The sequence below is a fragment of the Cucumis sativus genome, chromosome 1, assembly GCF_000004075.3.
Source record: "Cucumis sativus cultivar 9930 chromosome 1, Cucumber_9930_V3, whole genome shotgun sequence".
Taxonomy (NCBI): Eukaryota; Viridiplantae; Streptophyta; class Magnoliopsida; order Cucurbitales; family Cucurbitaceae; genus Cucumis; species Cucumis sativus.
The window spans coordinates 5,706,788-5,726,458 of record NC_026655.2 but is presented as its reverse complement, the minus strand read 5'-3'; the positions used below and the strand labels follow the sequence as shown (position 1 = coordinate 5,726,458).

The 19,671-nt window shown below is 36.1% G+C and overlaps 3 protein-coding genes across 5 annotated transcripts; all 3 read right to left on the bottom strand.

Annotated features, from left to right (window-relative positions):
* Nucleotides 1-38: 38 nt before the first annotated feature.
* On the bottom strand, nucleotides 39-4,527 carry LOC101209979 (MA3 DOMAIN-CONTAINING TRANSLATION REGULATORY FACTOR 1). 2 transcript variants are annotated; one of them, XM_011653587.2, is made up of 4 exons: nucleotides 4,178-4,527; nucleotides 3,386-3,626; nucleotides 2,653-2,747; nucleotides 39-2,320 (listed from the first exon to the last, which is right to left on the bottom strand). In XM_011653587.2, exons 2-4 carry the CDS (start codon nucleotides 3,603-3,605, stop codon nucleotides 500-502), a joined length of 2,136 nt encoding a protein of 711 aa, XP_011651889.1. In that variant the 5' UTR covers nucleotides 3,606-3,626; nucleotides 4,178-4,527; the 3' UTR covers nucleotides 39-499. The 2 variants fall into 2 exon arrangements, with proteins under 2 accessions (XP_011651889.1, XP_011651890.1); XM_011653588.2 differs by having other exon boundaries at nucleotides 3,386-3,610; nucleotides 4,178-4,521.
* Nucleotides 4,528-5,699: 1,172 nt separating this feature from the next.
* Nucleotides 5,700-9,775, bottom strand: LOC101209816 (pentatricopeptide repeat-containing protein At5g50280, chloroplastic). Its single transcript, XM_004152536.3, has 2 exons — nucleotides 8,502-9,775; nucleotides 5,700-7,499 (listed from the first exon to the last, which is right to left on the bottom strand). The coding sequence occupies exons 1-2, from the start codon at nucleotides 9,326-9,328 to the stop codon at nucleotides 6,191-6,193; spliced, it is 2,136 nt and encodes a 711-aa protein (XP_004152584.2). The 5' UTR covers nucleotides 9,329-9,775; the 3' UTR covers nucleotides 5,700-6,190.
* A 1,236-nt stretch (nucleotides 9,776-11,011) lies between these two features.
* LOC101209572 (probable Ufm1-specific protease) lies at nucleotides 11,012-16,973 on the bottom strand. 2 transcript variants are annotated; one of them, XM_011653577.2, is made up of 13 exons: nucleotides 16,732-16,973; nucleotides 16,207-16,563; nucleotides 15,326-15,594; nucleotides 15,076-15,163; nucleotides 14,770-14,945; nucleotides 14,409-14,499; nucleotides 13,923-14,036; nucleotides 13,780-13,827; nucleotides 13,621-13,697; nucleotides 13,406-13,494; nucleotides 11,933-12,044; nucleotides 11,638-11,740; nucleotides 11,012-11,550 (listed from the first exon to the last, which is right to left on the bottom strand). In XM_011653577.2, the coding sequence occupies exons 1-13, from the start codon at nucleotides 16,919-16,921 to the stop codon at nucleotides 11,321-11,323; spliced, it is 1,944 nt and encodes a 647-aa protein (XP_011651879.1). In that variant the 5' UTR covers nucleotides 16,922-16,973; the 3' UTR covers nucleotides 11,012-11,320. The 2 variants fall into 2 exon arrangements, with proteins under 2 accessions (XP_011651879.1, XP_031736174.1); XM_031880314.1 differs by having other exon boundaries at nucleotides 14,770-14,939.
* Nucleotides 16,974-19,671: the final 2,698 nt, after the last annotated feature.

Sequence of the window (19,671 nt, the reverse complement as noted above, 5' to 3'; positions counted from 1 at the left end):
AAGAGATCAAATTAGAAGAAACGAAAGAAGCTGAAAAAGGTCTAAAACCATGTGGAGAAAATTAGTAGTGATTAGTGAAAAGTACTGTCCACCAACCCTTTCCATGTTGTGCGAAGCAGCAGCATATTATGAGTTATAAAAGATCCTGTCTAAACAACATGAGATTATCACAACATTTTTTGCCTAAAGAGATGAAAAGAAAAGAAAAGAAAACAGAAACCGATATTTATACAATGGCAAAGGATCATCATATTATCTCCTATCAGACCACCGCTAAAGAAAAAGAAAGAAAGAAAGAAAGAAAGAAAGAAGAAAGAAAAAGCATCATCATGAGGAGGAAGAAGGAAGCAAAAAGACCCCATCACTTATCTAATCTACTGCTACCTTGAATGAGCAAAGCAGCAGCGCTCATGGCGAATTTGAGACGGTGTAGAGAGAATTATGAGGCAACAACATGCATGAGACAAACAATCTAAAACTTCGTTTTCTTTTCTTTCCCTCAGGAAGCTGCAGACAAGAGCAGTGAAGAATCTGCACCAGCAGATGATCCGAATGACGGTAAGAGCCATCCTTTCTTCTGGGCATGCTCCACGTAGGATGTGAACTTCTTGCTTGCATTTGGAATGTCAAGTGCGAGATCGTCGAGGCTGTCTTTGATTCTAGAGAAGCCTTTAGTCATTTGGTTGATGGTGATCAGGCCGACATTGAAGCATGCCTGCAGCAGATCTAGAATCCTGTCATTTTTCTTCTCCATGGCCATAACCAATGCTTTCTTCACAACCTCATGGTTGAAGAAAGGCATCCCTAGATCACGGATACACTGGCAAGCTTCACTCACGACGCCTCCACTTTCATACTCCTCCAAGAGTTTCTGAATCTTGTCCTTCGCATCCTCCACTGCCCAGCCAGTTCCACCACCCCAGCATCTCAAAAGCCTTTCACCAGCATGACGAGCTGCAATTAATGACCGTGCCATTCGGACAGTCTCACTTCCAGTACAATTCGGGATCAACCTGCTAGCAATATCCTCCAGATTCAGAGGAGCTAAAACATCGTCGATCACAGCTCTGGCCAGGAAGAGAGCAAGCTCATTTGATGCATCCAAGATGTCTAGCGCTGTATCTTCTGCAGACTCCAATAGCAACACAAAACCATTGACTATATCCTCTGTAGAAAATATCTCAATATGAAGAGCTGAAAGGAGCACCGAAGCCATTTCTTTTTCTCTGTTTTTCCTATCCATTGCTAGTGTAATAAGTCTCTTCAAAAAGACTGGGTTATACTCGGGTGCACCCAGATCTTCTAGGCTCCGTATTAATTCAGGAATGTCATCAGAAAGAAAATATTCATGAATAATAGTCACAACCTCTTCCTTGTAGCGCCTCAATTTTTCATCTTTCGATCCAATATCCGCATCTTCCACTGAAGATTTCACAAAGGAACCATCAAGCCATCCTTCAGATATGGCCCTTGGTATCAACGATTCATACAAAGATTTCGCTGATGGTATGTCAAGAGCAAGGTCATCCAGGCTCTCTGCCAACCGAGAAAATCCCTTGACCATTTGACTTGAACTTATAAGACCTTCCTCAGCAGCTTCCTTCAGAAGTTTCAGTATAAGGGGTTCTGCTGTTCGAATTTCCATGGCAAGAGTCAAAGCCCTCTTAACAACCTCATGGTGAAAGAATGTAACACCTAACTGTCTTATACACCTGCAAGCCTCAAAAGTATCTCCATTCTCAACATATTCCCTCAAGAGATAAGCAATTTTTTTCTTCACTTCCTCAACTGTAAAGTGTGTGCTGCCTCCCCATTTCTTCTCCACAAGCTCTGCATGATGAGGAGCTGAGAGATAGCTCTTCTCAGCAGTCTGAATAGCCTGAGTTCCTTTAGATGAATCCGACAAGGCCTTCCTTGCCCTGGCTAGAAATGCTGGGGGAAGTATGTCATCAACTACAGCACGAGCTAAGAACAAAGCAAGGATATCGACTGCATCCAATATATCGACTGCAAGATCATCAGCAGATTCTAGTAACATAAAAAATCCATCTCTTATATGGGCAGGACTGATAACATCAGCATACAAAGCTGAGAGAAGAACTGAAGCCATTTCCTTCTCCTTATCGTGTCTGTCCATTGCCATAGATACTAGCCGTTTAATGAAGTAAGGATGATAGTCACTTTTGCCTAGATCTCCAAGGTCAGATGCTGCCAATTCCACGTCGCCAGTACTAAAGTATTCCTCTATAATCGATACAACAGATTTCTTATAATCATCCAAGGGGTCTGATACAGTGGACCCAACGAGTTGATATGGTTCCTATTAAAGAATAAATGACAAATACAGAATAAATACTTGGGTTTTGAAAGAAGAATAATTTAAAAGCTTCTCCATTAATCCCTATCCATTAAATACAATTCCATTAGCTCGCATACTATGACCATACCAGTCCATATGTTAGGCAGTACATGGGCAATCGTGCAAGTACCATTGGGATCACAAGTTTCCCATCACCGTTACCTCAAACCTTAATATTTGGGCTATTTTCTCTGAGACTTAAGTTCATAATAGGACAGATATGCACGTATGTGTTATATTGGGCAATCATACACAGGAACATAAAATGAAAACCAACTCAATATTGAAATTACCTCGCCACTGTCATAGTTAGGATCATTTCTGTCAATATGAGAGTCACCATCAGTGTCGAGTAATTTACCCCAGGTGCCCTTACCACCAGCCCCATCTGATAACATCAGTATATATACTATTGGTTAGAACGGTAAGAACAGGACAATCTGCTTAAATTGTATCCAAAAAATATAAATAATCTCATAAATAAAGTAGGACTTCAAAACTATTGGAATGTTCATTACTGAAACTGAAGATGAAAATGTACTCTGTGAGGTGGCCAAAGGGAAATGACAACGGAAATTTCACAGACAAGAGACTGAAAATAAATTCAAATCCAGCAATAGAAAAATACAGATTACAGTTAAAGAGCACAGCCTGCACATACAAATTTCGCATCCGTAATATAGAATTCTAAAGGAGGGGAAGCAAACCTAAAAGCAATTCAGCATTATATTTCTATCATGTTTTCCTTTTTGTATTAATCAAACCACGCACTAAAAAATATTCATAAAAATTAACTAGGATACTGCAAAAATACACTAATAATCAGGGTTCAAAACACCGGTGCATTTAAGAGACATAGATCATTATTAAACAATCAAAACATCAAAATACTTCGACATCCAGCATCATTTCAGATACTTTTGTAAGTCCTGAGGTCTCTTTGCATACCTGTTTACAAAGCGTTCAAACATAGCATAGCGTTTAAATATCATGGTACTCAAACAACATGTAATGACATGAACTCACCCTTTTTCACCCTAATATACTTCCCAGAGTGAGATCTGCGCACGTGCTTCACACCAACTCCAGGTGCCGAAACCTTTCCACCAGCAGGGGCTTTTATATGATATTCAGGAAGTGAGCCTTTGGGAGATTTTGGAGAGGATGACAAAACATCCACATTCTGACTTGCTATTTTCAGCACTTCCCGCTGCTCTTCAGTTAGAAATCCTTCATTTGACGCCATTTTTCCTGGAGATGCGGATACCTAAATGTAAATTAAAAATTCAGAAGACATATTATTTTGAAAAATGAAAAATGAAATCGATGATTAAAACATGCATTTATTTAAGTGGCTTCAACTTTAAAGCAATCTCATGCCAAATAATAAAAATACATCCTACCAAGATGCTACTACAGTAACAAAATCTAATAAATAAAAAATCAATCCAAAGGAAAAAAAGTTCCCGACGCCGAACAGAAATATACGCTCCCAAATCCCGTCCACAGTCACGCTATTATGCATATTCACAAACAACAGGTCGAAATTAAACCTTGAACAACTGAGAAATGAACGACGAACGAAGTTAAAAATCAACAAATACCTAAACTAAGCTAAGAATCCACCACTTCACTTACTCAAGATGCATAAATTCCCAAAAGAAAGCATAGAAACAACAATCAACCACGCAATACTCCGTTTCTTCCAGCAACAAATTATAAAAACAAAAAAGGAAAAAAAACATCAACATCAAAACACAAAGAAGCGTACACGCGATAGAGAGAGAGAGAGAGAGAGAGAGAGAGAAGAGCAAAAACCTATCGGGGAGCAGTGGGGAGATGAATGAACAACCGAAAGAAAACACTTGGAGGAGTGGTATTCTTCTGTGCTTGGCCCGGATCTCGAGCCAAGACAGGAGACACGAAACGGATCTCCAAATAGCAGCAACTGAGAGGAGGAAGAAAATGGAATGTGAAAAGGAAAATAGAAATGGAAGGAAGTGGAAAACCCTAGATCAGAAAAGCAAAGCGCGCCGGTTTATCGGACCCCGATCCGAATTTGTCTGGTTCTTGTTGCCGGTTGAGAGAGAGAGTAAGAGAGAAAGAAAGAAAGAAAACTGGAAGAGGAAAAAAAAACGGATGAGGGCAAATAAAAAAATGGGGCGAAAGAGGGGTATTTATATGGAGGCTACGGTTAGAAAAGCACACGTCATCAAAGAAGGGGTTTGGGTTTATCCTTCTTTGAGGCTGTACACGTGGCGCCATTGCTTTAGCCCAATTACCGGTTGTACAGTTTTCCCCGCGCTAACCGGTCCAGTTTTCTTTTTTTTCTCACCATTTCCCTCATTATATGGCTAACCCTTTTCAACTCCCATCAATTTCTTTCATTTTAGAGTTTTAAATATTACAAAAACACTCTTATGTTTTAATTATCATCCTCAACACAGTAATGATAAACTCAACATAGAAGGTATAAGTATATATAGTCATAATTACGGTTTGTTTTTCAATTCAGATTTGTCCTTTTGCTTTGGTACGAAGAAATGAAAATTAAACACTCCATCATTAAAGAAATCTTATTTTCTTATTGGAGATTGTAGAGAACAAATCTCGTGAAAAAAGAGAAGAGTTCAGACTTTCTTTCTTTTTCAAATGTGTACCATATTCTTCATAATTATATATTTTAAGCCTTTCGATTTGCTATTTTTCTCTATTGGACCTATATTTAGTTATAGGCCCATTTCTTGAACAAAAGCCCGGCCCGTCTGCTAACTTTTGGGCCTCTTTAGCTCATCTTTGTAGGGATCAAAGATTGGGTCACCCATGAATGAAAAGCCCAAATGGCTAGTCATTTCTTTTTTTTTTTTTTAATAACGAGTATTTTTGGGTTACACCTCAACCAATTTGGGTTACGAGCTCTTAAATTAGAGAAATTAAAGACTTTTTACCATAATGAGTATTATTTGTGGTGTAAGGACTTCTCCTTTGATTGAGCATTAAAGTGTTGTGTATTTATTATGGAGAAAATTATTGAGATCTCACATGCTTTCTCATGGTCCTCTAAAACTCTATTTTTGCCCCTCTTCTTAGTTTTCACTAAACCCCATTTTGCTGATTATCATACCCACAATGGCACTATTGTCTTCTAGTTTTACTGTAGCAAGTTTTACAGCCAAAAAGGTTTGTAGTTTGACTTTACATCCCGCACTTGTTCCCTCATTACTATCTTCTTGTGATAGAAGAAGCTCTTGAAATTGCAAACACTTGGGAAGGCGTAAATATGGTCAAGTAATGGACTCAGGTTTTCGTTCCTGAGTAGCCATCTTGTGCAGCAGGTAAATAGTTGAGTATACTCTACAAAATATAAATTTATATATATTTCTTTACAACAGACCAACTTTCATTGAGAAATAAATACAAGGAGTTTAAAAACCAAGCCCACATAACCTAGATAGTCCACTTTTCATTTTCTAATCGGAAATTGTAGAGAACAAACCTCTTTACAACGTGTAAAAAGAAGAGTTCTGACCTCCTTTTACCTAAAGTACAATATTCTTCATCATTGATTATTAATCTGTCTAAGCCAATGCACAAATATCTTGATTCTTCAAAAGCTGCTTTGACTTTCTCCTCCTTTTCCTCCATTGGGCCAATGTTTTGTTATAAACCCTTTTGACACTTCCTTATCTCAATTTGTTGAACAAACGCCCTGCCCATCTGCCAAATATTGGACCTCTTTAGCTTATCCTATGATGGATAAGAGATGACCATCCATTCATCAAAAGCCCAAATGGATGGTCAATTCAACTTTCTGTCTTCATTTTTGTTTGTTCACCGGGAGAAACTGTCTTGAGTTCTTACATGCCTTCTCTTGGTCTTCCAAAACTCATCTTTCTTGCCCTGCTTCTTAGCTTTCACCATACCCATTTTGCTGTTTATTATACCAAGAATGGCACTCTTGTCTTTCCTGTTTTTTGTAGCAAGTTTTACATCCAAGATCGATTTAAGTTTCTGGTATGACTTTACATCAGGCACTTGTCCACTTTTTACCATCTTCTTGTGATAGAAGAAAGCTCTTTTGAAATCGCGAACACGTACAAAGGCATAAATCATGGTAGAATAAGTAACGGAGTCGGGTTTTAGGTCCCGAGCAGCCATCTCTTGCAGCAGCTGTGGCAGCTTTAAATGTTGACCTCCCCTAGCATATGCATTCATCAACATGTTGTATGTCATAACAGTTGGTTGTAACCCAATCTTATCAAACTCAGAGATCACATCTCTTGCTTCAACATAATGACCGTGTTTTGCAAACCCATCTAGCAATGTGTTAAAAGTTACTCTTGTCCCTAGTACTTTTTCTCTAATCATTAACTTCCATATTTTCATCAATGACACTGTATCACCAGCACGCCTAAACGCATCGAGTAGAGTCGTGTAAGTTTCAATGGATGGCTTTAAACCTTCACGCAACATGTTCTCAAAGGCTGAGTAAGCTTTCTCATGCCAACCGCTAACAGAATAAGCATGAATCAGAGCTGTATATGAATGAGAGGTTGGCCTAATACCATTTTTTTTCATTCTCAAAAATGCATCTGCAGCCATGTCACTCATTTTCTTCTGCCTCCCATAAGCACTAATCAAGCAAGTGTATGACTTTACATTAGGTTCCAATCCCATATCCTTCATTTCAACCAGAAGCTTCTCAACAATCTCAGGTTGCATCCTCCTACTGTATGCATTCATCAAGATGTTAAAACTTGCACTCGTTGGTTTCACTCCTTTAGATTTCATTTCAGCAAAGACACCTTCAGCTTCCTCGATTTGATTCGATTTACTAAAAGCATCCATGATCGTATTATACATGATCACGTTCGAAGCAACCCCTTTCTTCTCCATCTCCAATTGTAGGATAAGTGCTTGACTCTTCAGCCCCTCATCGCAGAACGATTTAATCAGAGCACCCAAAACTTCAGAACTCCATTTTACTCCTTTTTGGTTCATTTTCTCAAAGTAATCCCACGAATCCTTTGCACTGCGGCCAATTTTTCTCATAACTGTAATCATTATAGAACATGTCACATGATCTGGATTAACATTATTTGTTTCCATGGCCTCGTACACCTTGCAAGCATCATCATACCTGGAAATAATAATTTAGAATATGTAAACAATAAAGGATAATCAAAGTTAAGCTTCCACGGCCACTTTGGAAGACATAAGGCAACGATGCTATTTTCCCATCAAAACAGTACGACTTTGACCAATTTGAAGTTTACTGCTTCCAATACACCAATACATTTGTTTAAGTATTATCTTCCTTGGACTGGAAAAGGATCACAGATAGAGTTCCGCGTCTTTCTTTACCTCCCCATGAACTATAGGTTTTTAACAAGGAAAACAGAACAAGCATTGAGGATCATTACCGCCAATCTGTAGTTTTACTCAATTCTAATAAGAAATAGCTATTAATACATGCTATCACGGATTAAAATTTCGTATTGCCTCCAGGAGCTGTCAGCCACCAAAGTTGTTGGTTGGTTGGTTTTCTTTTTCGTTCTTTCTTTTCTTTTTCTCCTTTTGGATAAATGAAGCATATAGAAGAGAGAGCCGATTATCGACTAAGAAGGATAAGCTAAAATGAGGAAAGGATGATTTGTTTTACATCATTTGAATCGTTCACCATTAAGAAAACTTAAGAAGATTAGTGAGGGGCAGTGGCCATGACACCAATTAGAAAACATAACAAGACACTTGTGAGGTCTCAAATGTCATTCCTCAAGTTAATAAAACTATGCCCGTTTTCTCACCATTTTTTTACTGTGGCCTTTGAAGCCAACATTTGAATTCTTAACGAAATTTCAAGAACAAAACTACAAAACTATTTTTCATTTTTCAAAATATAGCTCGGATTTTGGAAGCATCTTAAAAAGTAGATAACAAAATAAATTTGTATACTGCTTATAAGCTTAAATTTTAAAAACCAAAAACGAAACAATAATCAAATTGGCCTTACCAATTCAACACAGCTCAAAATTCAATAAAAATTTCTCAAATATAAGTTCCAGAACTAAATCAAGCAGCAAGAAAATTATAACAGCAAAAATAAAGAGGAAAATGCAATAAATTAAAACCAAACTCGTACCTCTTACAGACCATAAGTCCAGAAATTGCAGAGTTATAGACATGAACATCCTGAAATTCCTTCTTGAGTGGAAGGTTCTTGAACAAGACCATAATTTTCTCTCCCATTCCAGCTCTTCCCAACAATGGAAATAGAAGAGAATAGGCACGAGATGTAACAAGCGAAGTCTCCTGCAAACCCATCCATTCAAAGAAATACAAACAACATACCACAAGATTCTCCTCACCCAACAAACGCAGCACCTCCCAACATTCCTTCTCGCTAATTCTTCCTTCAAATTCTCCCAAAGCCTCCCCCAGAGTCATATTTTGCGACAAATTCCTCGCAATTCCCACTATTTCTCCGACAGGACCACCTGGTAAGACCCTAGAATTCCGACTCGCAGAACGCAATTGTTCCTTGTCTTCCTCCAGTGTAACTTCAGCTTCATTGAAAAATTCAACATCGGAGGCAAGATGCCAGGACGAACGGCGGTTCTTTTGGAGGGGCAATTTGCTTTCACGTGATGGGTCTTGCGTCGTTGAAGTTTGGGATTTGAAAAATCTGAATAATGGGTCGTTCCAATCCTCTTCCGTCTTGTTACCTCCATGACCTTCCTTAGAAGGGACTTCTTCTTCTTCTTCTTCTTCTTCTTCTTCGAACAAATGAAGGAAAATGGGGGATGGAGATTGAGTGGAGGGGTTCGGGGATGCTGCACATAAGCAGCAGGCGAGCTTCTGGGTATTGGATTGAAAAAATGAAAAAGAATTGGAAGTATTTTGTTTCAGATTGGCCCCGGCAATGGAAAGAAATGGGTATGTGAGATGGTGTTGTTGTACAAGCGCCATGGGAGATTGTTTTCCGGATAAATTGCAGCAGCAGTAGCAGCAGCTGGAGCTCAGTGATGGGTACAGTAAAGGTTTAGAAAGGCGGAAACTTTACGGCTTGAGCTTATCGCGCTAACGATTCCATATGTAGCCAAAGCTGAGCTAGTGAGCCCAATAGTAGGGAAGGCCGAATAGAAGCACGAACGGAGGACACGGCTTGGCGGAACGCCTCGGCTTCAACGGAGATGCGGCTCGGACTCTACCGGACGGAGATATTCGGCTTCAACTGAGAGGAAGCGGCGGCGAGCGGTGGACGGCGTCGGAACGAATGGCGGACGGAGATGGAGGTTGAACGGCGGCGAGTAGGTTTCACGAAGGAAGAAGGAGATGATGGGGTTTAATTATATTTCACAATCATTTTTCTATATAATTATATATTTATATCGACACATATAAATAAACACTTAAAACTATTTAACAAAATTTTCGTTCTTCAATTTTAAATTAAATAAACACCCAACAAAATAAATTTATTAAATTAAATCAAAATAACCTTCAATAAATTAAATCAAATTAAACCAAACTAAAACAATTATCTAAATTTTTATAGGTGGGGTTTCTGAGATGCTGCACATAAGCAGCAGGAGAGCCTCTGGGCATTGGATTGAAATAATGAACAAGAATTGGAAGTGTTTTGCTTCATATTGGCCTTGCCAATGTAAAGAAATGGGAATGTGAGATGGTGTTGGTGTACAAGCGCAATCGGAGATGGCTTATCGCGCTATCGATACCACATGTAGCCAAAGCTGAACTAGTGAGCCCAATAGTAGGGAAAGCCGAATAGAAGGGAATTATTTTTCTTCTTGTTTCTTTTTTTAATTTTCAAGATTCAATCTTTTTAGAAGGTTAAATTATTTAAATATATATATATGTGTCTAAATACCGGTCACTCTACATTGAATTTCATTTTAATGTACAAATCTTATATATAATTATATAATCTAAAATTTTACTATATTTTGTAAATATTTTAATATGGTAGTGTTGAATTAAAATTAAATAATAATTTAAAAAATAGAATATATTTTTAAACTGAAAAAGAAATGGAAAAATTACTAAAAGAATATTAGCTAAAGATTAATCTACATTTATTAAAAATTTAAGAACTAAAATTACATTTGAAAATATTGGACAAATTCATAGACTAAATAATATTTAAATTATTAAAGAAAAAGAACATTTTTTTAAATAGCAAAATATCAAAACTATTTACAAAATATACAAAGTTCATCAAACATATTCGTAAGCATTTCAAAGAAGAAGAAAAAAAACTCTTGAATGGTCATTTATTTATTTAAAAGGTATAATTCTTGACCCTTTTTTACAAAAGTTTATCATGGTAAACAAAAACATTTCAGAGTATCAAATGCATTAAGAAGGTTAACCAGAAGTTCCTAATTGAGAACAATGAAAACCTAGGAAATGTTAGCGAGGTTTAAAGACGAAACTTCCTATTTGAAGAAAATTGTTTTTTAGAGATGAGTATATTAGGAAGGAAGTGAGACCTCTCAAGCTCCTTCTATCGCAAGTCCATAAGCAATCTGTTTACAAGCCCTTTAACAAAAGAAAAACCTCAAAACATTAGCTGAGGAGCAACCGAAAGAATGTCATTAGCAACCTTTGACATCTCAAAGAAAAAAGAAGGATTCCAATGATTCTTGAAATTTTACCACATGAAAAAGTATATCATCATATAATAATGCTCAGGCAACCATACAATATACATGTTATCCCTAAAGGAACGAAAAAAACATAGCATCTGTCTGCTCGAGCTAATAGAAGTGTTATTTTGCAACTTAGGCCTAACTTCGCGATTTTTGGATGCTTATTATATTTTGATGTCAATATGTCATGAGATCCTTAGGAAATGGATAATATCACACATTAAATACAACAAATAAGATCTATTGCTCCTCTGTTCTATGTTATATTTAAAAAAAAAAAGCATATAGATTAAACCATATTTGGCCTCTGTGGAAGGAGAAGGTTATAAAACTTATCATGTAAGAAGAAATTCTTCCCTTTGCTATCAACGGCTTTTTTCCATCCACACCAACCACCACTTACAATTTTCTTCACTTCATCACTTCCAGTATAATGAGGATCCAATATTAAAAACCCACAATCTCCACTTGCTTCATTGTAATCAACTCCCAACAGAGTGTATGCAAGAACACCACCTCCTGTATTTAATTGACAATTTAAGGGGAAATTCCAAATTTACCTAACCAATTTATAAAGATTAAGAAAGAAAATTGTGAAGAACTCACCAATCATTATAGGAGTTCCTTGATTCTCGAAATGTGCAGCCAATTCTCTACATTTTTCAGGAAGCTCAGCCCCAGATCTGACATTTATGATTTTGCAACTCACCTATAGAAACCACACAGATCTTTTCTTTACTTTTAAACAATTATTATTGTGTAAGATAATCTATTATTATCATTTTTCTATACTTGGAAGGCATGAGGGGTTGTAACTTCTACTAAAATTCCTGCTTTCACAAAAGTTATAATACAGAAGTTTTACATAACAATGTTTTCATAACCAAAAGTAAGAACTTACACCGAGCAGTTTGTCTAAAACAAAGCTCAATTCGATGGCACCAATCCATTCACGTGAACCAATAAATGAATCATCCTTGTCACCGATCTCCACTAGTGCTTCTTGTATTTGCCTAAAAATGGGTGAACTGATTATCCAAAAATCTCAAATATTCTTATACTCAAACTACAGATAATAGCTATAGAAAGTACTTGCAATTTCAACCAAACAGCTATTGTTTCAGGAAGGAAAATAGTTTATTTCATTTTCCAAATAAATGGAACTGTATATGATGGAGAAAGAAGGGGTTCGATTGTTCAAAGTTCATTTAGAGTAGTAATTCTATGGTGAATTTGGAAAGGCTGGAGAAGAATATATTTCTTAAATAAACGAGTTAGTGAGTGAATTATATGCATGATGCTTCTCGCATGCCAAATTTTGAATTTTCATAAATGGGAAAGCAAGAGGAACTGTGAGGAAAATGAGAGGGATTAAGGGCAGGGGGCAACGACAAATCTTTTCATACCTTCCTATTAGTTTTGACTTGCAGATTTCAGCTAAAAGCTAGACTGCAGCATAATGTTATTACAGAGTAATTTGTAATAAGAAACAGAGCCTATGAGATGTTTTACCAGAAATAGAAATGTGAGAGTATGAGAAATCCTTGGAGGACGATTGTTATACGAAATTAACCAACTGTTTAACTATTCAAACTAAAACCAGAAGATGGAAGCAAATACACTTAGGAAAAGACAAATAAGAATCCAGAATGTGACCAGGTTACGGAAAGGATAAGTTGAGATGAAAACCAAGTTGCTGTTCCTGCCTTGACAGCACTAACTTGATGAACAAGGATGATTCTAGTTTTATACTTCACTTGTCAGGAAGGTTTCCAAGCAAACCTCTCCTCTCTCAACTCTGCTGCGGCCTCAGTTGTTGATGACCATTTTTCATGAGGCATTAAATGAAGAGTAGGTGAAATTTTTCATATTGAAATTGCTATATGGAAGATATTTACACAGCCAAAGAAAATTCAACACAGTGGATTTTGTACCACCTATCTTCCATGTTCCTACCATAGGATTGAGGCCAAATTAGACCGAGAAATTTTATAGAATAAGAGATAAAATTTTATACCGCCTATCTTCCACGTTCCTACCACCAGGATGGCTAGTGATAAAATATAAATTATTTGGTACATTCAACCTGTGCTGGACACTAAGATATCTGGGTTGGTAACAACCAAATCTAAACATGTAATCTTTGTGTGAAAGTTCTGTTTTCGAGGAAAGGAAAACCATTTACGGCCAAATGCACCAATTGAAACTTTTGGAGCTTTGAATAGGGAGCAGCCAGAGAACATTTAATGAAGAAAAAAGTTGTAGTTGAATTGAGTTAAGGTTATGGGCATAAGCTGTAATGGTTTCCCCTATGGTAGTTGCGTTAGTGTGTGTGGTGGGGGGAGGGAGGGGAAAGGGTGAAGCTAATTCATACCTATGTGAAGGAACATCTATGGATGTATAATGTTGGAGTCTGAACCATGAAATGATAGTTTGCAAAGACCGGTAAGCACAACCCCAGCCCTATAGCACAAGCAATAATTGTTAGTCACATCAGGCAATAGTCAAAGTAATAACTTTTAGACTGCCAAAGCTCTGCCAACTATAGTCACAATTAGTAACTTCTAGGTTAATGGAACATTTCACTACCGAGTCATTGAAACCTTCTTGAAGATAGTGATGGTACACATATGACCCCTGAACCAGAGACATGTGGCCACCTGAAACTGCATAATTTGTATCTGATTAACTAAGAGTCTAGAGAGTAAGAGAAAGGTCAATATTTGAGAGCGATCATTAGCAACCTACCACCGCTGCTTGGAATTCCAATATGAACATCTTTGAGCAAAAAGGAACCTGATAAAACCATAAATAACGAGAGATTCAGTATTGAAAGTCCTGAGAAAAAAGTTCGGCTTTGTTCCTTATGTGCGCATCTGAATAATTCTTACCCTTTTGAGGCAAGTTCTCCTTCCGACCAGAGAAATCCAATGCACTAGCAATTCTTAGCACAGGACGATCAAAAGGTAACCCTAATCTTAAGTGAAGGGCTTTTCTTAGTTCCACTGGTCAGGAAAATGGCAAAAATTACATAATGATTGAAGTTGAACACATGCCAACAATTTGAATAGGAGAATACATCAGTTGCAAAATGATAAGCTTCCTAATTACTGCTAGAAATCTTCAGTTTAGAGAAAATACAAATTCTTATTGTAATAAATTAAAGATCACATTTTCCCGAGCATTAAGCAAATGTTCCCTTACAAAAAAAAAGGTCAGAAAAGAGTACTTACAAACTAATCCGCATGTACATTGAAAACATAAATCGATGATTTACCATCAGTCTAACTTATGTTTTCAACCATTTGATGTCAAATATCAATGTATATCAGAGGTCATACACATCAATAGCTAGTCAAAAGCATTGTGGTTTATACCTTGCTTCATTTCAGTCTCCCCATAAGTGAGTTCATAGAGAACAGTTATTGGATGCAAAAATCCAGGAGGGCAAAAATGATATGGCACTAGCTGCAGAAGCAAAAGAACCTTTAAGGTAACAGAAGAAAGTAAAACATTCGTGTATATGAATTTTATTTTCAAAAAGGTAAAAAAAAAAAAAAAAAAAAGTACTAAACATCAGATGCAGGGACATAATTCAGCTCCTAAGAACTATCAAGTTTATAACCAATGTAATGTGCAAATATAATATGAGTTTGGCAAAAAGGAAAAGGGCAAATAGAAGGAAAATGGATGTTTAAATAAAATATTGAAAAGAAAAAAGTAGAAATTGGTTTGTACTTGAGGCAGTTGCTTTGAAAGGCTGGGTAATATTGCATTCTTCATCAAGTTTAACTGGTCAACTAGACCCGGAATGATCAACATTGAAACAGCACAAGTCAATGGAAGAAATTTGGCAGCATAACAGAGAACTTCTGTCTTCAAGTTGACAACCAAAAGCCTGGTTTTGTCTGTAGCTAAAAGTACATAAATTTAACTTCCATTAGAAGTGGTAACAACACCCATACCACGACAAACATCTGCGCGTTATCACTTAAGGCTGGAGAGGAGAGAAGGTACGAAGTAAATACTGACATCAATAACTACCTGGAAAGTACTCTACAACTGGTGCACTAGATTTTTCAGACTTTGCCGAGCTATTTAGAAGAACACTTACTTGGATTATATCTGCATTCTAAGAATAAAACTTTTGAAAAACTTGGGCTGAGATTAGATTCTAATTTATTAAGGTGAAACTAAGCAAAACACTTATAGAATAGTCCATTTATACAGAATGGTAGGGGGGGAGGGGTGTGGTGGAAGAGAGAGAAATACAAATCTAAAAAAAAATCAATACCTGTAAAGAAAACATTGTACACTCAGTTTTGCTTTTTGAACAGAAGTTTGCACACGGTAAAGACATTCCATCAGCATTTTGGCTGGCATCATTCAAATGCCTAAACTTCGAGAGATTAATTTGGAAATCCATTTGTGAACCACGTAGAATGACAGGACAAGGATCTTCTGAGGTATTTTTGTTTACTTGTTCCACTACATACACTGCCTGTGGGTCTCTCAACTTGGAAATAACAGATTCTGTGGCCTGCTCGTACGCCTTTTCAACATCTGAAAGATAATGATAATTAGCACATCACACTTCAAATTATTAATGAAAGCAAGAAAAGAGATGAAGAACACAATTTCAAGACAGGGAAATGGAAAACCAACTTTCATTTAGAAAAAAATGAAAAAATACAAGGGAACTAAAAAAACCACCAACCCACCTAGAAAAAGAGTAAACAATCTAACAAGGGTATTTGATAGAAATGTATGCCAGATAATTTGCACACAAAGCACTGCACGCTGAATATTTCTTTAGTTTTCATTTAGGAAAGTTAATTGACAATCTTGAACAAACTCCCACTGTCATAACGTCATTTTGTATATGTAAAGTTCCTGAACTTAGGACATCAGCTAGACTACTAGAACTCCAGAGTGTAAACTACTAATAAGATCCAGCTAAACCACATTCCTGTCTACGCCCCAGTGCACTAGAACTCCAGAGTGTCCACTTGGAAAAACTGGCATATCTAACGTGAAAATAACAGTCATTTCATGCATTTGTAGCTAACAAGGCTTTACAATTACCAAAACTAAGAAACTGTAAGCATTGTATTCCTCTAAACTCTAAAATGCAACGGTTATGGTAACTAAACAAAGCCACACTTTTAAGTTCACCTGATGGACTGTCAAGAGGAATATAGAGCGGCATACTGATCGGTAGTTCGCACCGGAGCAGACAGCCTCTCTCCCAAATATATTTTTCGGGATTATTTTCGTACACAACAGAAGAAACAGAATCTAAGCTCGTGTCATTTTCAGACTGGGAGACAAAAAAGTGAATATCTGCAGAATTGATATCAGCAACCGCTCCAATCAATAACTTCTTCTCTGTATTTTCACCATGAGATAGAATCTGATTCAATTTCCGCGCCGCATCAATTGCCTGGCTCGCATGTTCATCGACGTTGGAATTTCCAACAACCAATGCTCCAACAATATAAAAACCTTTCAGCAATAACGTCCGAAGCTCTTCTGCTCAAGAAAAAAGATTAAGTTCCTCAATTCTAATTCAAGAAACGAAAAACTCAATTCACTCTAGACTAAATGGTTCAATGCAGTCCTATCAATAGTAGATTGAACAACTAAACAATTCTCCTAAATCGGGCTGTATTTTAGCAAAACTCACGTAAACGTACTTACCTGCTTCCTTGGTGAAATCAGGCGAGATAGATTCGGGTGGAGACAAATGATGGATGCATTTGAGAGTGGAAGCAATAGTCAGAGGCGACAGAAACGGCGATCCGATGAGCCATTGAAGAGCCAGCTCCTTTTTCTGGAGAACGAGCTTGTGAGGCAAAATTCTGATACATTGCTCATCGACTTCCTCCATGGATGCTTCAAGCTTGCAGCTCTTGGAGCGGGAACGGTCAGCTCTTCGTCTGCACTAAGCAGAAGGCATACGCATTAAGCCGCACGAATTGGGCTGGGCTGAGAAAGCCCAAATAGCAAAGTGGAACCCAATTAGTTGTCTATCATTGGGCCCAAAACGTAGACCTCGTGCTCGAGAGTTGGTATTGGTAATGAACTGGGCCTCGTTCATTCAGCTACAAGCAGCTCCCTTTGTATCTTCGATTCTCGCTTTAACTAATTCAATTCCACTCCTCAATTTAACAAAACAAAAAGTGTTTCCGTTCCTCGATTCCTTGCTAAACAAAAAGTGATTAAAATTTGGAATTTGGAATTTGTGGATTTTACGCTATCAGTGACTCTACTAAGTTGTTGGGTTTCAAATTTTAAATAAAATGAATGTTGATTAAAGAAGAAGGAAGAACTTAAAAGAGAAGCAAGCAACGATGATCAAAGCCTATCATGGGTGCATTCTTTTACATGGTAATAATTATACTCATGGCTCATGGCTTAGGTTGTGTTTGGAGTACATTTTCAAAGGTTAATTTAAAAATAATTCATTTTAGAAGAAAGAAAAATTAAAGTATTTCATAAACATCTAAAAAAGTTTTTGAAGTTCATTTTAAACAATTTTGATTAAGAGAATTTAGCATTTCAAGTCAATTCAAGGAATACATAGTATTATAAAAAGTTTTATCATCTCTTTTGGGCTCTAAAACCAGGCCCTGGGCCCTGATTTCCCACGAAGAGACCTGATGCCCAAAAATGAAGCCCAAAAGTCAGTGACCAACAGGCTGCTACAAAGCACACAAATTGTTATAATGGGCTGGATTGAAGAGGCCCAAATATCACCTTGAAGCCCAATTACTTAAATTTGTTTTTCGGCCCAAAATCTAGACTTTTTGTTCACTGATTGGTAATTCATTGAGCCATGCAATAGGCAGCCCACTTTATAAAAAAATTATTCCTAGAAAAAAAAAAATCAATTTATATCCCTAAATAATAAAAATTGTATCACTCTAAATCTTAAATTAATATAAAAGACTTGAATGTTTGGGTTGAGAAGATCATATTAAAGAAACCAATCACATGATTGCCAGTTTGTCTATGAAGGTGAATTTTGTAGAGAGTGTTTTCGTACTTGTTTTGTTCACTCTCACTTTTTGCAACCTAATTAATGATGACACCATAGATCTTACAAAGGTTAGTATTGTTGCTGGTAAAACTAAGGATCTATCGAGCAAGCTTTTGGTTATGTGACGTTTACTTATGTTGCCATTTATGCAATAAGTTTGCTCATTGTCTTACAAGAATGATTTGCATTTATTCGCTTTTAGATATGCATAGTTCATACTTTTTCAGTGAAAGATGATCAATACTATATTTTTAGAAAACTGCTTTTTTGAATTACGGCTCTTCTATGTGTAAGGAGGACCCTTATGTTTTTATATTCTAATGGTCTAATGAGATATATTTTTTAGCATGTAAACAAATATTTGTTTCACGATTTCTTTACGATAATTTCAAATATTTAAATTAAATATTTTAGTTGAACACTGAAGGAAAAATTGCAGAAACCACACCTATAGAATGTAAACAAACATTTGTTCACTCTGGAAACAACAATTGGACCTTCAAATTTCTCAAACGGTTAAAATTTGACTCCCGAACTTACATTAGTTATAAAAACTGAACCAATAAATGATAACAATTGAATTATGATCAAATTTATGTAATCAATATAATTTATACAATTATGTAAATTTGAGAGTTCAATTTTAAATTTTAATAAACTTGATTACTTAATTTTAAATTTTGAAAGTTCAGGACTATAATTGCAACCATCGATTTTTATAATTTATAATTTACCAAAACTTTTAAGATTGTTTATCAAACACTCTCTTTTCCAAAATTCTTTTAGTAAAATTAAAATTCGTCATTCCAACAGAACAATACAATAAAACTATACATAGAACAAGTACAATATTTCATTATAAAAGTCATCCACTTGCAAGTTTGCATGAAACATCTAATTCTAAATAAAAATTATAGAACATAACATAAAGCTATGCTTGTCCATCAAACAATAATTAGCTACCACAACCATTTCAAACTATAAGTAGTCAATAATAATAATAACAACAATAATAATAAATATAGATGAATGAATTAAATAATTATCCATGAGTTATATTAAAAATTTCCACATTCTTTATTATTTAAATAGACGTTAATAAAAATCAAGTAACGTATATCGATAATAAAAACTGATACAAGTCTATCGGTGATAGAAAACTAATAGATATCCATAATTGATAGAGGCTGATTGAAGTGATTTATCATTACGTATTGATGATAGAAAATGATAAAAGTCTATTATGAATCAAAGTTAGAAATTGATACAGGTCTGTCAGTGATAAAAGTTGATAAATGAGTATTACTGTCTCGGTATTTTATTTTTTTTCTTCATTTCTATAAATAGTTTTTGAAATATTTTGTATTTGTGAAACTTTATGATATTAATAAATCAAAAAATAGATGTATGGAAGCTTGTGTGTGTGATGGGATACTATTGATTATGTATTGTTATATTTTTTATTTAGAAAAGCATTGTATAACGTTACGAGTATCATTACTCATGATTGTGAAATAACATGCTCGATTTTTTTAATATCTTAAAAGCACTTTTTCTTATGTTTTACCAATTAAATTTTGTAGATATTTAGAGACATA